The sequence below is a fragment of the Mytilinidion resinicola genome, assembly GCF_010093595.1.
Source record: "Mytilinidion resinicola strain CBS 304.34 unplaced genomic scaffold BDZ99scaffold_1, whole genome shotgun sequence".
Taxonomy (NCBI): Eukaryota; Fungi; Ascomycota; class Dothideomycetes; order Mytilinidiales; family Mytilinidiaceae; genus Mytilinidion; species Mytilinidion resinicola.
Window position 1 is genome coordinate 1,598,100 of NW_022985437.1, and position 13,219 is coordinate 1,611,318.

Sequence of the window (13,219 nt, forward strand, 5' to 3'; positions counted from 1 at the left end):
TAGATATGTTACCTCGTCTCGAATGTGGAGAATTGATCACTCCTTAAATCTGCGTTTGTCTCCACTAGAGGTCCATGCACCCTGTTGGATTTGTGTTGCTAGCTTTGCATAAAGAACAATCCAGGCGACGGTGCGAGGGATAAGTACCTTTCTTATCTCTAACTTAAGGAAGCGAACGTGAACAGAACATCGTACGATGTTGGCAGTTTTGCCACTGCTAAGGCATCTAGCTTTATGTACGGAGTGGCCGGAGTGTTCCTGGTGGAGTGATGTTTATAAGATTAGCAGATAGCGGCGCACACGGGACACGGGATGAGGCAAATGATAGCCAAGTTTCGTGATAGCTCCACGCTGGACCGCGATCGGCACACTAGGGGCCGCTGGAGGCTCAATTGGCTGGGAACGGCAGGAGGACTGGGTTTCCAGCCTTTGTCATCGTCTTGGTGATACTGGAGAGCCGCCTGTCACAAGGACGGGGCTGTCGTCTTCAAGCTTTCATTGGAACGCAGAGGCCACATCTCACGATGCGTTGCTTGGACCAGGTTGTGTTTAGGCGCCCGAGGGAGCCGTAGGCAGATACGCAGACGGACAGGCCGGAAGCGTCCCATCGGAATGGCACGAATGCGATGCACGATGATGAGGGCAAAGGCTCCCCCAGGCGCTAGACGAGTTACCCCACTTCATGTCGCGGAGCGTGGGCACGTTGCGATGCACCCGCTGAACGAATGATACGGCGCTGCTGTCCCCGGACGCCCTCCCTGCCTCGCATACACGCCTCCAGACACTGAGGCGCTCCCCCTCCTCACCTGGCTGCCTTGGTTTGCCCTCACTCACCGCGTTGCCGCTCGCCTCTTCGCCGTTGTCACAGCTCCGAGTGCCCCACCATCTGTGCTCAAGCACCGAGCTCTCAGTCCACCGCAGCAAAACACCACGTCCGGCTCTGCCCCGTCTGATTCTTTTTCTTTCCTCTCTCCTCTTGTCTTCTCTGAAGCCCTTCCAAGTCAATTGACCCCTCACCGCACCATCCGCCATGGCAGCTCCAGCCAAATCCGCCCGCGAGCGGCGCCCCTCGACGAGTGCTCCTCTGAGCGACCTCCAGGGCCCCGTGGGACCTACCTTCTCGCGCCCCAAGCACAAGCGAACCGTCACTGGCTTTGGTCCGGGTGAGATCAAGAGCGTTGAGGCGAGCATTCCGGAGCCGCAGCGTGCCGCCTGGAAGAAGTTCACCCCCAAGCCCTTCGACACTGCTGAGGAGTTCAATGTATGTTGATATTCATGAGCTATTCCCGGTAGAACTTAGCTGATAAGGATGCAGGCGGAAGCTGTGAGGCACATTGAGACCACTTTGGCGAGGAGCATGTACAATTGCGATGAAGGGTAAGTCCACTCAATTACGTTTTGTCTACACTGTCTTCACTTTCGCAGGATCAGGCTAGTGAAGAAATACCGGTGCATGGGCTCCGACACAACTAAACCCGCAATTGAGCTCTTGCGGAGGCTAACCTTCGGCGCAGTGCTGCATACGCTGGAACTGCTTTGGCGTTTCGAGACCGCTTGGTCCTTGACTGGAACAAGACCCAGCAAGCCCAGACCTTTAAGGATCAGAAGCGCGTATACTGTAAGAACAACGGACAGCTATGTGGGAACCGGGTCAGTGCTGACTTGAATGCAGATCTGTCTCTAGAGTTCCTGATGGGTCGAGCTCTGGACAACGCTATGCTCAACATTGGCAAGAAAGATGTGGCCGTCAGTGAGTGAAATCGCGCGCCTAGTGTGGATTCAGAGGCTAATACTTGTAATCAGAGGGCCTCAGCGACCTTGGCTTCCGTATGGAGGACATTATCAGCCAAGAGCACGATGCTGCACTTGGAAACGGAGGTCTCGGTCGTCTCGCCGCCTGCTTCCTGGACAGTATGGCATCATTGAACTACCCAGCTTGGGGCTACGGTCTACGATACAGATACGGTATCTTCAAGCAGGAGATCATCGACGGATACCAGGTCGAGGTTCCCGACTACTGGTTGGACTTCAACCCCTGGGAATTTGCCAGACATGACATTACTGTCGATGTACAGTTCTATGGCTATGTTTCAAAATACCAGTAAGCGCGATACATTGCAAGTCCACTCTATGAACATCTAGAAGCTAACTATTCAGGGATGACGATGGCAAGAATGTCTCTTTCTGGGAGGGCGGAGAAATTGTCCAGGCATGCGCATACGATGTTCCTAGTAAGTTCTCCCCAAAGCTTGTGATTGGCTGTTACTGACTTTGCTAGTTGCTGGATATGGCACCTCGACTGTAAACAACCTCCGACTCTGGGGCAGCAAGGCGGCGAGTGGCGAGTTCGACTTCCAGAAATTCAACTCCGGAGAGTACGAGAGCTCCGTCGCGGACCAGCAGCGTGCTGAGACCATCTCGGCGGTTTTGTACCCCAACGACAAGTAAGGAAACTTGAATCCCGCTGACATTTTATTGTACTAACCTACGTCTAGTCTCGAGCGTGGAAAAGAACTCCGTCTGAAGCAACAATACTTCTGGTGTGCCGCATCTCTGTTTGACATTGTTCGGAGATTCAAGAAGACTCAACGGCCGTGGAAGGATTTCCCCAACCAGGTCGCTATTCAACTGAACGATACCCATCCTACACTGGCGATTCCAGAGCTTCAGCGAATTCTCATCGACCAGGAAGGCCTCGATTGGGACGAAGCGTGGAGCAGTAAGTGGTTTATCTCTAATATGAACGAACAACTCTAACGCTCCAAAAGTCGTTTCCAAGACCTTCGGGTACACAAACCACACCGTCCTTCCAGAGGCCCTCGAGAAGTGGTCAGTGCCGCTCTTCCAACACCTACTGCCCCGGCATCTTCAGATCATCTACGACATCAACCTACAATTCCTTCAATACGTTGAGCGAAACTTCCCCAAGGAACGTGATATTCTCAGCCGCGTCTCCATAATTGAGGAGGCCAATCCAAAGATGGTCCGCATGGCCTACCTTGCTGTCATTGGCTCGCATAAGGTCAATGGTGTTGCTGAGCTCCACTCCGATCTCATCAAGACCACCATCTTCAAAGACTTCGTCAAGATCTACGGACCCGATAAATTCACCAACGTCACGAACGGAATCACCCCCCGTCGTTGGTTGCACCAGGCCAACCCAAGACTTTCGGAGCTCATTGCTTCCAAGCTTGGAGGCTACGACTTCCTGAAAGACTTGACTCTCCTTCACAAGCTCGAGGCATACGTCGACGACAAGGACTTCCGAAAGGAATTCCAAGAAATCAAGTATGCTAACAAGGTGAGACTCGCCAAGTACATCAAGGATACTCTAGGCGTCAGTGTCAATCCTTCCGCTCTCTTCGACGTTCAAGTCAAGCGTATCCACGAATACAAGCGACAACAGCTGAACATCTTCGGTGTTATTCATCGGTACCTTGCGATCAAAGCAATGTCGCCAGAAGAGAAGAAGAAACTAGCTCCTCGCGTCTCAATCTTCGGTGGTAAGGCAGCTCCTGGATACTGGATGGCCAAGACCGTCATCCATCTCGTCAACCAGGTTGGCAAGGTCGTCAACAGCGACAAGGACGTTGGTGATCTGCTCAAGGTCATCTATCTTGAGGACTACAATGTCAGCAAGGCCGAGATCATCTGCCCGGCTTCCGACATCAGCGAGCATATCTCCACTGCTGGTACTGAGGCCAGTGGTACCAGCAACATGAAGTTCGTCATCAACGGTGGTTTGATCATCGGCACCTGCGATGGTGCTAATGTAAGTTGCCTCCTTTTAATTCTACTTTCAAAGCTAACAGGACATGTGTAGATCGAAATCACCCGTGAAATCGGCGAAAACAACATCTTCCTCTTCGGCAACCTAGCAGAAGACGTCGAGGAGCTCCGTCACTCACACATGTACGGCACCTACACGCTTGACCCGTCCCTCGCCGCGGTCTTCGACTCTATCCAATCGGGCACTTTCGGCGACGCGGGCGCGTTCACTTCGCTTGTCAACGGCATCGTCGACCATGGCGATTACTATCTCGTTTCTGACGACTTCGCGAGCTACTGCAAGACGCAGGATCTGATTGATGAGGCCTACCGCAACCAGGATGAGTGGCTTACAAAGGCTATCACATCGGTGGCGCGCATGGGCTTCTTCAGCAGTGATAGGTGTATCGACGAGTATGCGGAGATGATCTGGAACACGGAGCCTTTGGTGCCCTCAAAAGACGAGTAAAGTAGATAGTTTTCTATTGCAAGTTAACGAGGTGGTCGAGCTTGATGCTTCTGATGAGACGAACTTGGCCTGGCATAGAACTAGCCGTTTCTCTTCACTGTTTCTAATTTGACATGACTCTCTTCTTCCTCTTCGCTGATCTGATGTTTTCCCTATAGAAACGTCGTAGATAGTTGATTGAAGCGGGCTCAATTCATGCTCATCTAGTCTTTCATAAAAGCGTGCTTTTCCGATAGCAAATGTGCGTGCAGGGGCATTCGTTGCCAATTGAAGGGAAAGAATAGGATTCCTTGAAAACAAACTTGCGCATGGGTATGCCTACTTACGCTATGCTCTCCACGCCTGACGCCCTAATAAAACCAGGCCATAGTATACACACTTGTAGTCCACTCTCCAACAGCCTCACTGCGTTATCGGCTCCTACTCCCATATCCCCTCTCAGCCCCTATGCTTCAACACTCACGCCCTAAACAGCATCCTAATCAACCTAACCTTATCATCGTCATCGCCATCATGCTTATCCTCGTGCTTATCCCCACCCTTCTTAAACGGACTCCCCGCTGCAAAGAACAAGAACTTAATCGACACCGCCAGCGCCGCATGCAGCACAATCACCACCACCAGCAGTATCTTCGACGTGCGCACATCCGTCGCCGAGAGCACGGGGTAGAGGTTCCGGAAGAGGAAGAGCGCGCTGATGCCGAAGCCGATGGCCACGAAGATATAATTCAAGACTGCATACCAGATTAGCACGCTCTCCAACACCCACCCACACCTTTTCATTCCAAGAAAAAGATGATGGAACTACTCACTCGACACCGGACTCCAACTAATCAGCGCCACGGGTATCCAAATCAAATTCGCATACCCATACAACGCCACGCACTCGAGCAGATTCGCGCTCTCGCTCCCAAACCACTTCAGCGTGGCCCACAGCCCCACGGGGAGCAGGAACGTGTACCCGTACACCAGGCCCGCGGCGCCCGACAGCAGCGTGAAGTCGTACGCGAAGTGGTCCTTGCCGTGGTGCGCGAGGTACTGGCTGATGGTGCCCGTGAGGAACAGGATCACGATGACGGTCGTTGCGATCCAGAAGGGCCCGTACAGGTCCGGGTTGCCGTCGAGCACGTCGAGGAAGTTGGCGCGCGGGTATAGGGCGGCGGTGCACCGGCGGAGGAGGTCCGACGTGTCGACGTCGAAGAATTGCGAGTAGAAGGATAGCGTCCAGAGGTAGCGTTTGGGGCTCGTGGAGCTGGGCCCGCTGCCGCCGCCGCGGGTGGTGGAGTCGGCGGGGATTTTGGTGCGGGAGGGTTGGTCTTCGAAGTCTAGGGGGATTGGGGTTAGTGGATGGGAGGGAGGAGGGAGGAGAAGGAGGGGGTTTTTACTGGAGGAGTGGAACTCGAGGTCTTCTTGGAGGTCGGTGTGGCCTAGGTCGCCCTAAGGTCTGCTGTTAGCTTTGCGTGACAGGAGGATTGGGTTTTTGGGGGGTGGATACGTACTTCTTGATCGACGTCAACGACAACATCGTAGCCGCGGTTTGCCATGTTGATATAGTTACAAGGTGTGGTGGTTTGGATATGCGGACAGCAAGGTTGCTGCAACGTTCACTCAGTCCCGAATGCCTTCGGATCGGAGAAATAGGGTCCGACGCACACGTGATCCCGTAACGTGACGTCGTATGGTATATATATTACTTGAGTGTGCCCGAGTTTCATGAGACTTCAGAGTGATATCTTCATCATATTTACACCATGGTCTAAGGTTCTACTTCTGTTGTGTCGCTAATTGGAAGTGATATTTTATGCATATGCAGCCATAGAATAGCGCTGCATCTTGCATATCATATGCACTTTGCAGTACGCTGACACTATGACAATAGTCCATTTCCCAATCCATCTCGAAATTATGAGTCATGGGATGATCTTTAAAACCGCTTGCAGAACCGATCCTAGATATTAGACCTACCCGAAACCTAGAATGTAACTGTTGCTCTCATCATGCCTCCAACCACCTCTAGTGACGAAATCAAAGTCTTAATCACCGGATTTGGAGTCAGTCACTCCACCGACCCCAATACATCAACCCTAACAACCCCAGCCCTTCCAGGACGCTGCCAAAAATCCCTCGTGGGAAATCTGCAAACTCCTGCCATCCAATATAGCGCCCCGCATCCGTCTTCTCATTCACCCAGAGCCCCTAAAAGTCTCCTACGCTACCCTCCTCCCCATCGCGCCCAAACTCCTCGCCGAGCACACCCCCGACATCGTGCTGTACATCGGCCTCGCAGTCGGCCAACCGTACTACTCCCTCGAGAAATCTGCGTCAAAGAGCGGCTACCACCAAAACCCGGACGTCACGCGGCGCGTCTTCACGAAGGCCGAGACGAAGAAGGTCTGGGGGAAGCTGCCCGAGACGCTGAGTTCGACGATTGATCTGGACGCCGTGGGGCCGAAGTGGGCTACCGGTGTGAAGACGAGGAAGTATGGCGCTGATGTGAGGGTGACGGATGATGTTGGGGAGTTTGTGTGTGGGTTTGTGTATTTTGCGACGCTGGCGGAGATGGCGAAGAAAGGGGGGGAGCGGCCGGTTGTGTTTTTGCATGTGCCGGAGATGGGGGAAGGGAAGGAGTTTCAGGTGGGCGCCGGGGTGGTTGTGGAGGCGGTTAAGGCGTTGGTGAAGGTTTGGGAGGAGGGACGGGGCTTATAGTGTTATATTGGATGAACAGAAAGAAGAGGAGACATCGATTGTTTCATGGTTGCTTTCGTTGCATGAGCATCATGAGGGTTCTGAAGCTCCATTCCAAGGATTGAACCACTAGTCATCTATCGGTGAATGTGTAGAGAGGCTGGTAAAAGCAAAAACAGCAAAAAGGCAAGAATGCCATGCACCATTGCGACTCGATCACCCGCGACCTACGTGTAGTCGGTGGTTACAGACCTCTGCGGCCACACTACGTTCAGAAGCATTACATTTCGAGCCACTTAGCTACACGGCATCCTCAACCTATGATAGCCCACAGAAACGATTAGTATTTAAGCCCTCATTTCAACCAGTCAAAGCGCTTTCACCCTATGGTAGCACCATTAGCTGTGCCAAAAGAGTGTGCACGGACTCGTGCCCTGTCACTGTAAAAGATAGAGATGTCCTTGATATATAGGAATGCATGTTGAAATTGAAAAAAAAACTATGTCGAATCCGAGAGAAATATATTACGTATGATCTGCCGAAGCTTCTAGAGAAATAAAAGAACGAAACAACCGTAAAAAGGCTCACACTACGATTTGTTTGCAGATGAGCGAAAAAATGAAGCAAAGCGCTGTAGAAATCTTCTTTTGAATCTCGCTTTCCCAATTTAGACTGCACGAACCTTGAGCAGTCTGCTACATCCTATCCAGCTCTCGAAGCGCCCTATGCACAGTCAAGTAGAAACCGAAAGATTAATGATGAAATATCTGAATACATGCCTAACAATGCCAAGTCAACCCTAAGCTCATAGTATTACGCTGGCGTCGAAAGTATGTTTGTACTGGTCGAAGATGAGTCTGCCATTAACGCAAGCTTCATAAACGCTGCAAATGCACCAGTAGTACCTGTATGCACGAGGGTCGACTTTGCTTTCACGGGTGTCAGAAATTTGGTAATGCTTCGAGCGGTAGTGACAACGTTGGGTTTCGAGTCCAGAACGGCTTTGGCAGCTAGTCGAAGAGCTTTATATCTGTCGTAGATCCAGCGGATATCTCCTCGATGTCCTTCGGAGATCTTCCTATCGAGCTCTTTGAGTCTGTTGAGGTCGTACTCGTGAAACCTTGCGTTGAAAGTACCCTTGTAATCTGAGCTGGGGCTGTGATGCTAGCGGAGAGTGGACTTCTTTGAGAACCGATGCAATAATGATCACGAAACAAATCATTTGCCTAGTGCCGCACGGTAAAAAGGGACCATGACTGTGCCTCTATTCAAGCGACGTGGAAAATTTACGTCGATAACGTGATAAGAATTAGGCACAATGCTAGAAAGGGGGATGCGGCGATGCGAAAATCTACCAGGTAGTACTAGTAGGGATAGTAGGAACGCACTCCATGGGGGACCTCAAATGCGCTGAAATGCACACCTCTTGAAATTTGCTCGTTAGCAGGGTTGTGAATGCAATGCAGATTAGGCATGGAATCATTTCTTGATGCGTGAAGGATGCTGGTCTAACTCTTGGATGTTGACCTTGGCGGGTTATATCTGCCAAGGCGCTAGTGCAATATAACTCGTACTAGGTAGTATTCTATTCTCTGAGTGCTTGAAGTGATTGTCTAGTTTCAGCTACAAGGAAATCGCACATGACTGGCAGCAGCATCCTTCAAACATCACCCATTAACAAACAATGAAAGCATCAACGAGCCCACGGAATGCATATGCAAAAGTCTATCCCAATGACCATCTAATTACAATACCTACCCTAAAGCAGCCAGTGCCGCCTCAGCCTTCTTCTCAGCCTCCAACTCTCTCTGCCTTTCCTCCTCAGCCGCTTCCTCCTTCTTCCTGGCCTCCTCCCTCTCTAGCTGGTCCTTCCTCCGGATCGCAATATCCTTGGGTCTGTAATCGCTGAAGGCAACCTTCAGGACCTTCTCTATGATCCAGCACCCCGCGTAATCCACAATCATGACCGTGGTGAGCTTGGTCTTGAAGTCGCTCGTGAAGGGCACGAGTCTCAGCTTCTCGTTGATCTCGGGAACAAACTCGGTCGCACAGGAGAAGGCAACACCGGCGACGAGGACTAGGCCCCAGTACATGCCCTTGTTCTCACGAATGGACTCCCGGAAGGGCCGTCCTTGGTAGTTGATTGCGAAAGTGGAGATTTGCTGGATGAGCTGAAGGAGATAAATCGCGCTGTTAAGGAGCGAAGGCTCGAATTCGCCTTCAAGGTCAACGTTGTCTTGTTTCCTGGGAAATGTTAGCAAAAGTTTTGGGAAGAGCAGTACCTAGACCTACGGCTCAATGAGTTGGACATATTGCGAAATATAAATCAGAGTGGCAATATGAATAGCGAACTGTCCAAGAACTGAACCAATGATGTAGAAATTGAAAATATTGTGTTGAGGCCGTTCTTTCGACAGTGCCTCGACGGGCTGTTAATAAAGTCAGCACCATGCTTAGCCACACTGAGATTTGACGACTTACCCTAGCACGAGAAATAGAAAGGAAGCAAACACTCATCATCATGCCGCTGATAGTAACTTGCCCATCCCCAAACTTAATGCCATCCAAATAAAGAACGCTCAAACTGTAAGCGCTGATGAGACAATTCAAGGCCAGAATCTTGTACATTTGAATGGTTGCAACAAGAGTACACCTTCCTTGACGAATGATGTTCGGAATCGCAATGACGTTCGCTAATTTGCTGGTAAATGGTGCAGCGACAGAGGCGTCTCCAAGCTTGATCGTTGGTGGTTCACTGTCATCAAGCTCTTGCTCCATCATGGACTGTGTGAACTTATCGGCCATGCTCTGAGCTTTCTGTTGCGCAGGTGTGGTGGGCTGGACAGCTTGCGGGGTGGCTTTGGTCACCGCACCATTGTGGTCTTTTGTATCCGTACCATTTGCAATAGCGGCAGGGCCACCTTTCCTCAGAGCCTCTCGTTCCACGGCCTTCTCGTAGTGAGGGTTTCCAGGGCCAGGAGGATAGAGATGTGCAATCATGATAGGAACAGGAGGAGTCGGTTGATTGAAGCGTGCCATGAGCTGACATTGTTTCTCGTATACTTCCTTCATCTTGGTATTCCTGAAATGATCTGAGATCTTTTCCAGGTCGTCTCGCGTTCCGTTCAGAAGAGCAACGCCAATGTGTGCTTGTTTGAGGGCACCGACATCGTTCGTCCCATCACCGCACATAAGAGTTGTATAGCCACAGTCCCTAAGTCCGATGAGGATATCCTCCTTTTGCTTAGGAGAAACACGAGCATACACCCAAGCGTGACGCAGGAGCTGAAACCAAGCTGGTTGATCCTTGAATTTGGCCAATGCAAATCCAGTAACACAAATATCCTTAGTCTTCAAGATTTCCGGGTCAAGGGGCTTCGTGGGGTCCACAGCAATACTGACTTTGTCGTCAATGCTGCGCCAGACGAGGTTTTCGCCAGATTCGTCGTGCTCAGGCGCGTCCAAGACAAGACAGTCCCGGTCGACGATTTCGACTTCACGGGCCACGTGTACTGCGGTAAGAGGGTTGTCGCCAGTAATCATTACGACCCGATGGCTGCTCTCGTTAAGCATCCTCACGGCTTGCTTGGCGTCATCTTTGAGAGGACATTGCAAAATCAAGAATCCGGCAAAAGTCAAGTCAGATTCCACTTCTTCTCGCTTAAGGTCATTGATGCGGTTCATGCCGAGCTCTGAGTCGTGGGTAATGAATTTGTACGCAAGAGCGAGCACACGTCCTCCATTCCTAGTGAAGTACTTGAATGTCTCTTCGTATTGCGGTGGTACGTCAACCAGCATTTTCCGGATGGTCTCTGGGGCACCTTTAACTCCAGCGAAGGTGCTCTTGGTTTTCTTCTGCGTCTTCTTGTTGGTGAGAAGCACGGTGGCAACAGAACTTTGTCGCTTGAGAGCTGAAGAGAATTGGAAGCGTCGTCGAATTTGTACTAGATCGGCGTGATACGGTTCTTGGTTGGCCTTTGCTGAATGCTTGCTTGTGAGTGTATCATGAGCACCAACAGTCCAGCCGAGAGAAGTAATGGTTGCCTTTTCCATTGGTTCACCGACGATTTCTCCTTCGTCCAATTTGACCAAAGCATGAGCAGTTGCCAGAACTAGAGTAGTTTCGGTACCCACGTCAAGGACTGGTGTGACCTGTGTATGCGCGCCATCTACGGTCTTGATTCCGCTCTGGCCCAGTGTGAGACCAGCAATGCCATCTACAACAAGATCTTCGCCGGTAAGGGTTCCAGTCTTATCAAAACAAGCAACGTCGACTCTACCGGCGAATGGTATCCGGAAAGGTTCGGTACAGAAGATAGCATACTTGCTCAAGGCTGCCAGACTGGTGTTAACAGCGAGACTGAGCTCCATTGGTAGTTCCGGAGGCACGACGCTGGTGATAATGATAACACAGTCCAGCATGAGCTTAGAACGCTTCCTGTCCCTGGCGACGCCTTCCTTCCACACATACCAGGAGGCAGCAATGGCGAAAATCAAAAGGAACAGAATGAAGAAGAGGGCCTCGACGTTGTTGGCGGATACTCTCTCAGTGGAGTAAATCATAGTCCGAACAAGGCTTCCTTGGCTGGTCTCGAACCCAGTCTTCACGACAACTGCGATTGCGCCCTTGTCCGGGGGTGGAGGTACACCAGACGAAAGCCTAGAAACGACATCGGAACCATCTTCAGCAGATATTCCATGAGCGACTTGTAGGACCTTAGTTCCTCCGTAAAGGAAGGCGTTTTTATCCAGTCCTTCCGGTTCGATTAAAGCGTCTGCGGGACGAAGTTGAATCGAGTCTTTGAGCACTGGCGTACTCTCACCCGAAAGCATGGCCTCGTTTACAATAGCAGATCCTTCGATCAAGATCATGTCGCATGCCACACCACTATCTTCCTTCGTCCTTCCCACTGATACCAGGTCTCCAGGTAGTAGCTTATCGCTTTGTATTTCTTCCCATTTCTTCTTCCTGTATACCAGAAGGTCATAGGGCTTGATGCTCATGCCGCGGAATTCGTTCAGAGTACGTTGCCGTTGCCAGACCACCGTGCTCTCGAAGACCACAAGCATGAATAGTGTGAATAGCGAGTAGTACCAGTAATCGTCCAACATCCATAGTCCAACACAGAAGACTTGGAACACGAAGAAGGGCGCGACAGAGTGCTCCTTGAACAGCTCTGTAAATGTAGGGACAGGGATGTCGAAGGAGTTGTTTCCATAGTGTTGCTGGAGGCGTTCAATATCGACAGGGGAAGTAAGACCACGCGATTGCTGGAATGTCTTTAGGGCAGGCTTCGGTTCGGCATCGATGGCGTAGGCGAGAGGCGCGAAAGAGCCTTTCTCGGGATCGTATAGGAACCGACGTTTCTGGAACAAGAATGAGAGGTTCTGCTTCCCTCCAACGTTGTCCCGGTCGAGGGAGCAGATTTCAGCGGATCCTGCGTTCGCCACGGGAATAACCTTGATGAGTTTGGCAGATCGAACGTCGCTGGCTTTGGTGGACGTGAAAAAAGATTTCAGGTCCACATTCCAGTGTGTGCTAAGCCATACCAGCGCTTGGATAGTGAAGATGCCGCCTGACCAGACGAAAGTCCATTCTTGGGACTGGAGGTGCTTTTCGTATCTTTCCGCCGAGAGATAGACGGCGAAGAAGGCGGGCCAGATGACTAGAAATGGCCAGACGTACGTGTGGAGGGCGAGCGGTAGAGGGTCATGCAGACTCGCCGCCTTGATCTGCGGGTTGTCGACGAGCGGCATGGTGGAGGGTTGTCGAAGTATGGCGATGTTTAGAAATGTCAAATGTGTCCCTTGACCTCATTTCGCCAAGGCGGCCAACGGACAATCCCGTCCGAGAATTCACTGGCGTGCTTTCAGGGTGGGGGGTCTCTATCACGACATCACCACGTCAAAACACATGTCTAGAGATTCTTATGGACGAGCTTAATTACCACCCCCCTATTCTCTCCGCATCACCCCCCTTTTCTCTTCCTGCCACCCCCCCTACATCTAGCCTAGCGCCGGCCCGTATTAATATTGTTCCACCAATCATATTCACTCACTATTTGTGCTCAATAAGGAATTTACATCAACTGCGCACTCGTAATGCATCAACACCACGTCCTCTACATCACCACCCTCACCGCCATACCGCTCCGGCCGCCCCCCTGGGGCCGCCATGCATCCGTAGATGAGGGCATGAAGTCCGTCAACAATTGGGCAAAGAAGGAAGGATACGCGATCGTCAAATACAACAATAAAATGGACAAGCGCACTCCACCTCAGGTGCGGAAGGTGCTT

General features: G+C 51.3%; 4 protein-coding genes across 4 annotated transcripts; 2 read left to right on the forward strand and 2 right to left on the reverse strand.

The window, feature by feature from the left end:
- Positions 1-768: 768 nt before the first annotated feature.
- BDZ99DRAFT_431408 (glycosyl transferase) lies at positions 769-4,540 on the forward strand. The gene is made up of 10 exons (XM_033717289.1): positions 769-1,261; positions 1,316-1,377; positions 1,515-1,618; positions 1,673-1,750; positions 1,804-2,101; positions 2,158-2,231; positions 2,279-2,444; positions 2,496-2,719; positions 2,769-3,772; positions 3,824-4,540. Exons 1-10 carry the CDS (start codon positions 1,031-1,033, stop codon positions 4,235-4,237), a joined length of 2,655 nt encoding a protein of 884 aa, XP_033584314.1. The 5' UTR covers positions 769-1,030; the 3' UTR covers positions 4,238-4,540.
- Positions 4,541-4,696: 156 nt separating this feature from the next.
- BDZ99DRAFT_375052 (YIPF1 protein) lies at positions 4,697-5,781 on the reverse strand (the record flags this gene model as incomplete). Its single annotated transcript, XM_033714954.1, has 4 exons — positions 4,697-4,971; positions 5,050-5,562; positions 5,623-5,674; positions 5,737-5,781. 4 exons carry the CDS (start codon positions 5,779-5,781, stop codon positions 4,697-4,699), a joined length of 885 nt encoding a protein of 294 aa, XP_033584315.1.
- Positions 5,782-6,216: 435 nt separating this feature from the next.
- BDZ99DRAFT_374711 (peptidase C15, pyroglutamyl peptidase I-like protein) lies at positions 6,217-6,943 on the forward strand (the record flags this gene model as incomplete). The annotated part of the gene is made up of 2 exons (XM_033714933.1): positions 6,217-6,288; positions 6,335-6,943. Coding segments are annotated over 2 exons (681 nt in total), but the record flags the coding sequence as incomplete, so codon positions are not given.
- A 674-nt stretch (positions 6,944-7,617) lies between these two features.
- Positions 7,618-12,760, reverse strand: BDZ99DRAFT_565114 (cation-transporting ATPase 4). The gene is made up of 4 exons (XM_033727441.1): positions 9,404-12,760; positions 9,215-9,351; positions 8,681-9,166; positions 7,618-8,072 (listed from the first exon to the last, which is right to left on the reverse strand). Exons 1-4 carry the CDS (start codon positions 12,677-12,679, stop codon positions 7,736-7,738), a joined length of 4,236 nt encoding a protein of 1,411 aa, XP_033584317.1. The 5' UTR covers positions 12,680-12,760; the 3' UTR covers positions 7,618-7,735.
- Positions 12,761-13,219: the final 459 nt, after the last annotated feature.

Coding starts and splice junctions, on each gene's coding strand:
- BDZ99DRAFT_431408 (XM_033717289.1), top strand. CDS start 1,031: ATGGCAGCTCCAGCCAAATCCGCCCGCGAGCGGCGCCCCTCGACGAGT. Junction 1,262..1,315: donor ACACTGCTGAGGAGTTCAAT/GTATGTTGATAT, acceptor ATAAGGATGCAG/GCGGAAGCTGTGAGGCACAT. Junction 3,773..3,823: donor GCACCTGCGATGGTGCTAAT/GTAAGTTGCCTC, acceptor GGACATGTGTAG/ATCGAAATCACCCGTGAAAT.
- BDZ99DRAFT_565114 (XM_033727441.1), bottom strand. CDS start 12,679: ATGCCGCTCGTCGACAACCCGCAGATCAAGGCGGCGAGTCTGCATGAC. Junction 9,352..9,403: donor TTTCTATTTCTCGTGCTAGG/GTAAGTCGTCAA, acceptor CTTTATTAACAG/CCCGTCGAGGCACTGTCGAA. Junction 9,167..9,214: donor TATGTCCAACTCATTGAGCC/GTAGGTCTAGGT, acceptor AACATTTCCCAG/GAAACAAGACAACGTTGACC.